The sequence below is a fragment of the Cavia porcellus genome, unplaced genomic scaffold (assembly GCF_034190915.1).
Source record: "Cavia porcellus strain 051 isolate PalLab524CR breed Dunkin Hartley unplaced genomic scaffold, mCavPor4.1 scaffold_1, whole genome shotgun sequence".
Lineage (NCBI taxonomy): Eukaryota > Metazoa > Chordata > Mammalia > Rodentia > Caviidae > Cavia > Cavia porcellus.
Genome location: NW_026947484.1, coordinates 28,646,141 through 28,654,699, shown reverse-complemented (window position 1 = coordinate 28,654,699; position 8,559 = coordinate 28,646,141). Strand labels below are relative to the sequence as shown.

The following is an 8,559-nucleotide window of genomic DNA, read 5'->3' as shown; positions in this document are numbered from 1 at the left end:
GCTAGACGTTGGAATGATACGGTATTAATGCTTAGTCTTTTCAAGTACACATGGATGCTACCATAAGAAAACGATCTTCAAGAGTAGTCCCTTTCCTTATTAAATCTTAGAAAATTTTATTTTCAGATATTTGATAACCTGAAAAGGTTAAGAATTTCAAGAATTTAAATACAATAAAAAATCGAACAAATAAAAAGTATTGTGTCTCATACATATTGAAATAAAACAGAAATCAACCAGCCTAAGAACTACTTAAACAATTGAATTTAAGATGAATATTTAAGTTAAACAAACTTCATTAGATCCAAAGAACCTGAAAGGATACACCCAGAAAGTCTGGTTTAGTATTTCTAAACCATGAAAACAAAAATATATTCTTTGAGGCGAATAGCTCTGCTATAACTAGAATAGGCTTCAAAGCATTTCCTGGTGGCCCAAGAATGTCTAGCCATAGCTCAAAATTCAGATTCACATAGCACCTGAATTTTAGAAATGTGTATTACCTCATTTTTCTGCTATTTTAAAAATGTAATTTTCATTTATATACACTGAGTGAATTTTGGATCTCTTTTCATGGTACAGGGAAAGCTCAATACATCTCCCTCATAGAATTTTCATAATATAATTTTTTGTATTTTACTTGAAAAAAAGTTAGCTTTTACCAACAAAATGGTAAAAATAGAGGCAACTATAACTTAAAATTACACAGCTTCTTCATGTTTTATTCATAGCACTCTTTGTACATCGGAAGCTTCACTGGTACTTAATTTTCTGCAGCATCCTTTGGGTGAAGCACAAAATTACATTAATTATAAACAGAAACAAACCACTTTTGACTTTTTAAAATTATATATATATATTTATATCCAGTTGACAAATAGCATCACAATTATTACTGTATAAAAAACTAAAAATCACCATGGAAGCTGAGGCCTAAGTTTTATTCCAATTATTCCCTTTTAAGATATTAAAATTAGATTCCAGTACCTCAAAAACAAACAAACAAAAGAAAAAACCAAAACAAGACAAGGAAAAAAAAGGGGCCTACATTATTTACATACAGTATGGAAAATAAAAGCTGCTTTTCTAGCTAAGTTAGATTGCTGTTACCTACAGTATTTACACAGTAAATGTTAAGGGGAAAAATAATAGTCAAAATACCACTTCAAAGAGATATGTTGTGTCTGGAATTTTGTTCTGAAATTATTTTTGTATCTCCTAATAAGTAGTTGAATATAATCTGACTTCTAAAGAATCTATTGAAAGTCTGAAATAGAATACCACTATTTTTTATACTGCTAATCTAGACACTGTTAAGTCCAATACTGTAGTAACTGTAAGCACTGAACTTTAAGTGAAATATGACAATGTATACAGATGAAATTTTATTTAATATTGTAAAATATAATGCCTTAATTATACCCACAATTATGAGTCAATCTACTATATAAATCTTTTATTAAGTCTCATGTGAGTCTCTAAGCAGTGAAACCTTTCAGTAACTTACCAGAAAAAATTTTAATTGTTATCATGTTCTTCTTAGGATTGTTTTTCTAATACTTAAAAACATCTAAACTCTTGGTAAAAACACAATCAATTCAATGTAACAGACTGAGCTTTAAACTACTTTAATTTTCGAAAACTGTAATCTATTAGTTGATTGAATCCAATGTAGAATAAATGACTCACTATGAAGTGTGTCAAATCAATGATAGAATGCATAGAAAAGTGGAGGTAAGTTTTGGGAAAGGTTAATGTAGAAAATGGCAAATGCTAATTTCAGTAACAAAAATGGCACTAAATGCAGATGGAAGTTAAATTAACAGAGTATAAAAATGAACAGCTTAAATAAACCGGAATTCACATATTACAACAGCAAAGTTATGACAGAATGAACCAAAAGACACGAACAGTTCTGAAAATTCTCTTTTCAGCCTACTTCCAATAGAAATAGTCGGGCTTTTTCCTGTACATAGTTTTGATGCTTTGTCTATACCATATATAGTAGAAAAATAAATTCTTTAGCAACCTAGAAACAGTTTATAAAACTCTTAAAGTTTAATTTTCTTTGCCAGACATGCCAATGTTAAACTGACAGCTATAAATTAAAGCTATATAGACAATAGGTATAAGTAATATAGAACAAGTTAAGAATACTACATTTACCGGATAATTTTTTTAAAAATTACTGTACTTTCTTAATTCCTGTGTGCTTTGCAATAGGAATAATAGGGGTTTTGTTTTCTTAGAAAAGATAATAACATGAAAGAGTATAACACAAATAAGATAATTTATAATATACATATATTTCAACAGCAGCCTGGTTCATGTTGACATCTTGGTTCTGAAGTCAAAATTGGAAGTACAATACCTAGGACATAATAGTTGGGAAAGAGTATTTATTTTAGGGGAAAAATGGGCAAATCAAACTCTTAGGAGCCTTGAATCTCAAAATCATCTGTTTACTATAATATACATACGATAATTTTAAACTTGCAGTATGATAGAAGATTACAACATCAACCAAAGAAGTTTTTCTTTACTACACAAAATATGACCCAGCAATGGGAAACGAACCATTTTTCTTCCTGGAAAAAAAATGGCATGAGAAAATTTGGAATAAAGCCTAACAAAATTTACCTGTAACACTTAGTCTGAAAATTTTAGCCATAATGTAGTGTTTCTAGTTGTATCTTCAGTAACAAAATATTTAACCCCAAAAGCAGCAGTCATTCATAGCAACTCTGGTACCAACGTCAAAGGAAAAAATGGTTTTAAAAATGGTGCAAAAGCCATTTTGGATTTTAGTACAACACATTACAGAAAAGAATATGAATACAAGTTTATAATTTTATATATACATACTCCAAGGAGTCTGTCAGTACCCAAAGTATTTTTATTGCTATCTTAGCAATGGATTTTTTGGATATGTTTTTAAGGGCCACATAAAAATAGATTCAAGGAACAGATTAAATTGAAGTCCTAGATTAAAATGTTTGGTTTAAAGAATTTTCTACAACAAATTTCATGTTTATGTATGAAAAGTTATATAACCTTATATGAAAATGTCATGAAGTATTCTTCTATACTATACTAAATGTATTCCCCAAGAGGGAAAAAAATTAAAATATCTAAAATATATTAGATTAAGATTACAAGACCATCATAGATCTTTTGAACATGCAACTGTTTACAGAATTAACCGTATACAAAATGTTTAATATGGACCATAAGGAAATGAGTTGTTGACAGCTGTCCTTTGCACATTATCAACCCATTTTTAGCCACAAGCATGTCCTTGGGTATGTGTATAAAAGGAATAGATTTATCTATTCATCAAATCATTCACAGATTTTTTTAGAAGTGAAGATGAAGGTGCAGAGTATGAAATACGTTAAGTATATTTTTTTCTATCACACAATATCCCAAGCATGGCATAAGTAGTCTGAAATTGTAAACTATGAAGTGTGATCAAAATGTACAGTGAATGCTTAAATTAAAAAAATTTTCATTACAGTGGAAGATGCACTGCCATTAATGCCCTGCAAAATATTTCCTTTTGCTTTGATCATACTTATCCTATTGCTCTTGCCACATTCTCAAACAGTTCTGGAAGTCCTCTTTCTTAAGAGGTATGACCAGATATATGTGAATGCTGCTGTGGAATGCCATCCACTGAAAGGCAAGCTCATTTACAGTGGGCTGAGTCTGGTGGTGCATGCCTGTAATCCTACCACTCATAAGGCTGAGGCAGGATAACTACTGGAAGGTTCAAGGCCAGTCTAGGCTAAATCGTGAATCCACGCCAGCCTTAATGACCCAGCAAAGCCCTGTCTCAACAATGCCTTACAATGTGTCTTTATCTACCTTATTACCAGATGGTGTGACTTTTGACTATTTCTTAAAGCTAAAATGACCATGGAAGGTGTTTTGAATCAATTTAGAACATTAAGGCAATCACAGCAGTCAAAATGAATACACTCATGAAAAAGCACTTTCAGAAATGCTTCAGAAAATGATAAGAATGATGGGATAAGTGCGTTTCAAGTTAAGAGGAATATTGTGAGGAGAATTAATGGCAATGTGTCTCTTACTGTAATAAATTTTCTAAAAATTTTAAACATTGACCATATTATTAACCATGGTTTTCAATTACATCATGTATTTAAGTGGGCTTTTAGTTATCAACAGACTGCTAGAATGTAAATTAAGTTGACCCAATAGGTACATCAAATAACAAAATCAGCCATAAAGCAGGCTGAAAAGCATTAAATGTTTCATATATGTGAGTTTTTAAATCATTTAATTTCTATAGAAAAATTTTATTCACAATATAATGTGACATAAATTGCCACAGGAATGATATACTGATTGCAATACGGTTGCATGCAGCAGCAGCTTTGTATTTTATAGCTATTTTTGTTTATAAAAATTAAACCTCTCCAGTCATGCTTACCACATGTCCTTAGATTTGTAATGTAGGTGAATAAGGAATACTATATAGTTCAAAGAGAAAGTATCTCATTTGAATGTGAATTATCTGTATGAAACATGAAATATACTATGGAACCCTGAAACATGCACATCTAGGTTTACTTTTTGTCCAATTCTAGGCTGTCTGCAATCACTTATATGATACCAAGAGGATCCGTCTGTAATTGTGGTTGTATCAGCTGAGGTTGCAATGGTGGTGGTAACTGAAGCGGTACCACTGATTCCACCAGCTGTCCTGGGTTTGAAGGTGGAGGAGGAGCCACAGTGTTTGCAGTTTCTACAATTTCTCCATTGTAAAAGAAAAACTGACACTGTTGAATGAATGTTTCAACAACAGATTGATGGATCTTAGTGGTAGACAGAAACTCTCGGTTTTCAAAATCAGGTCTCATCAAAGTTGGCCAAAAACAGATGGATAAGTTATCTGCTGTCATTAGGTTGATTTTATTTTGCTGACTAACCCTGAAATTACAAAAGGAAAAAACAAAAATCAGAATTATTACAACTACAAAATACCAAAGCTAGAAATGTTCTGTCACCTATTATCCTTGTCAAATTTATAACAATTTTCTTCTTGTACATTTATTTGTATCTAATCTTTTAAATACCTAAGCAATCACTTCTATCATTTTTAATAAGCAATAGATAAAAGACAAGAAGCAAATCTTGGAACATCATTCAAAATTGTCATATTGGAAGAGATCTTGGGAGTTTATCCAACCCCCTTATTTCACACATACTGATAGTGACAGTATGGAGTTCACAGCCAGGAACTACACAGGAAAGCAAGGAAATCCTAAATTTAGAGATAAAAAATTTCAAAACATAGAAATTGCTCATCTGAGATAAAATATGTGGCCTATAGCATATCTAAGAACTTCTTGAGGGCTCCTGATGTTTTTAACTCTTGTCAGGTGGGGTCTGGCTACTTTATTCCACTTACAGGTTCACAGGTGATACAAAAGATGTTTTTTGGGGACTATGGCTGGCATGAAAACAGTTTTATCCAATTACACTAGTTAAGTATTCCTCTTAAAATTTAAACTTGATTATGTTATTCCTCTGTTCTACTCAATGGTGGATCTTCCACATGATAAAGTAACAGAGAGAATGTAAACCACGCAATGCCTTTTTCCTAAAGAAGTGTGGCCCCAACTCTTAAAAAGCAAAGCAAACCAAACCAAACCAAACCAAAACAAGTGAGTTTAAGACTTTGAAAAGTGCTGTCCTATAATAATCTGGCACTATCCCTTTCCTTTTCTCACTGTACCTCTTTTACTTTGATCTTATTACATAGGCCTCTGTGACCTTTAATGCATCAACTATGCTGTTGGTCATGTTATTTATTAGCTGTTGTTTCAACACAACCAAAAACACAGTTTCAGTACACAGTAAATCTTTAAGATAACTGTGATAGTGGGCCACACTATGACTCTTTAAATATGCTCTGGCTTTTGGTTCTTTTTTCTTTGATTTCTTTTTAATGCAGTCCAATTCTTATTTTAGGCAGACAATAATATTTTCACAAAGTATCCTTACACTTTATATTAGTTCTCATGCAGTACCCATGCATATTGCCATCACATCATCAAACCACTTGTTATTTATTGTGCTTTTCAGAAGAGAAAATTCCACTAAATATACTATCTTAACACTATATATGCTATCGTTTTCGTAAAGATTTGGGAGAGTCATAAGGAATGTTAATACAATTTTACACTATACAATGACATCAAACATAACTCTTTAAACAATAAATCCACTTTGTTTGGGCTTTGATATTAAGTTAAAAAAACCAACTGCAGCTCATTATATATTTTTTGCAGTGCTAGGGATTGAACCAGGGCCTCATATATGCCACTGAGCTACATTTCCATCCCTTAAGTTCATTCAAATACCAGTGGAAAATATTCTGAAGATAGTAAGACTTTTGAAAAAAAATCACTACAAATACTAATAATCTCATTCAGCGCTCAAAACAACTTTCTCTGTGTTGTTTTTCTCATTTTTACAGGTGAGAAAATGAAGACTTAGCAAGAACAATCCTTCCAAGGTCACAAAACTAGAAATATTTCCAATTGATACTTTTTTAAACTCCACTGTCTAAACTTTTGTTCATTGTATCTTTCATTTAATAAATGCCACCAGGAGGAGCATTTTTTCAGAAAAAAAGCATAAACTTGAACCTATGTTAAATATATTAATACTAAAGACTATTAATACAAGGATTAATGCCTTCCTTTCAGTCAGGACAGTTTCTGATAAAATTTCACTGTGTGGAATACATAGGTAAAATAAACAAGATACAAACCAGCACCACAAGTTGGGAAAAGCAAATAGAACCACTTAAGACTTGGACTCTAGCCATAAAATGTATTACCTATTAATTACGTGATTTGGGATACTTTCTTTTTAAGTCTTGTTTTTTTCAATTCCAAGTAGGCTGATCTGATACATAAATACTTTTCATTTATGTTCTTAATAAATATTATAAATTTATCAAATACATTTTATAAATATTTTATAAATAATATCTAAAGAGTCTACATAAGAAAAATGGTAAAAAGTGGGACAAAAAAAACTACATACTGACCATACTTACTATTTATGTAATTATCACATGTACAAAAATAATAATCATATACATTTAGGAATATATTAGAAAATATAAGCTAGATAATTATAAGAGAACCAAAACTAAACCATGTTTAGTTTCTATGCCTTTAAGAAAAATCTTCTAATTACCCAATTTATAGTTTATAAATTTGAAATGTGCAGATTTCATTTACAAAAACAAAACAAACATACCTGTTTAGATGTGTTATCACATATCTGAGTACATCATAGTTTACAGGATGAAATTTCTTGACAATTTCTTTCAAGGCATGAAGACGTTCTGTTTTATCTAAGATTTCTGTAGCAGTAGAAAAATTTGCATGAAACTCACATTTAAAAATATTTGATAAAAGCTTAACATTTTCTATTAAAAAAAATTATGCCTGAAAAACAATGAGTAGGTAAACAACAAAAAAGTGCTAAAAGAATTTGCTAAATTATCTAAAATAAAAATCCCTTACATTTATTTACTACTAACTTTTCACAAATAAAGTTGTTCTCTACAAATCAAATGACTCAGCACTGATAAAATGGAAAATGGTATATTAGCAACTTACCCATGCAAATAACTAGACATTAGTCTAGAATTAACTGATTACTTACACAGTGAACCTACTGGCTCTTAATTTTGAGTCTACAGATAGTAAACATTTTATGCTTTGTGGGTACAATTACCCAACTCTGCAGTAGCCGGAGTACAGAAACAGTAACAGACAATATATAACAAATGAGCATTGATTATCTTCCACAAACTTTTGAAACTTGAATTTATCATTTTAATGTGCCATGAAATTTCCTTTTTTAAAAATTTAAACTAATTTTCAACTATTATCTTTCAAAAAGATAAGTCAGCCACAGCTGACTACACTATACTTAATGATTATCCACTTTGGCGATCAAAAATTTTCTTTGCTCTCTAAATTTATATAAACTGTAAGATAAGATACCTGACATGTGATCCTGTAACAGAGATGAGAAATTGCTTCCCTGATCTTCCTCACTCATTTTGGAGGCCAATGTGCATACCAAATGATTATAGTAGTGCAACCAATTACTAACAAATTCTCATGTGTCATATTTCTTTTTTTTCTTTCTCTCTCTCTCTCTCTCTTTTTTTGTCTTTTTTGAGACAGGCTTTTGCTATGCAATTCAGGCTGGCCTTAAACTCACTGGTCCCGAACTCGCAGCAATTCTCCTGCCTTAGCCTCCCAAGTGCTGGGATTATAGGTATGTACTACCACACTCTGCTTCATGCGTCATGTTTCTAAATCAGCTCTCAAAAATGTCCTAAGTAGAAAAGTTCTCTACAGTTTATGATCAAGAAATAAGAAAACCTAAACTATCAATTCAACTTCTATATGAGATTTATTTGAAATATGCCTAAGTATGTATCTTGAGATAATATAGTGAAGGTTTTTAATTAAAATTTTTAAAAATTGATAACTGATA

The 8,559-nt window shown here is 31.1% G+C and overlaps 1 protein-coding gene across 3 annotated transcripts in view; it reads right to left on the bottom strand.

Annotated features, from left to right (window-relative positions):
• Positions 1–695: 695 nt before the first annotated feature.
• Arhgap5 (Rho GTPase activating protein 5) overlaps positions 696–8,559 on the bottom strand; it is a 64,798-nt gene continuing 56,934 nt past the window's right edge. For all 3 annotated transcript variants that reach the window (XM_063246506.1, XM_003464765.5, XM_063246490.1), the window contains exons 6-7: positions 7,303–7,408; positions 696–4,956 (exon numbers count right to left, since the gene is read on the bottom strand). In XM_063246506.1, the coding sequence (XP_063102576.1) occupies positions 4,629–4,956; positions 7,303–7,408 (434 nt within the window). In that variant the 3' untranslated portion in view covers positions 696–4,628. The remainder of the gene's footprint in view (positions 4,957–7,302; positions 7,409–8,559) is intronic.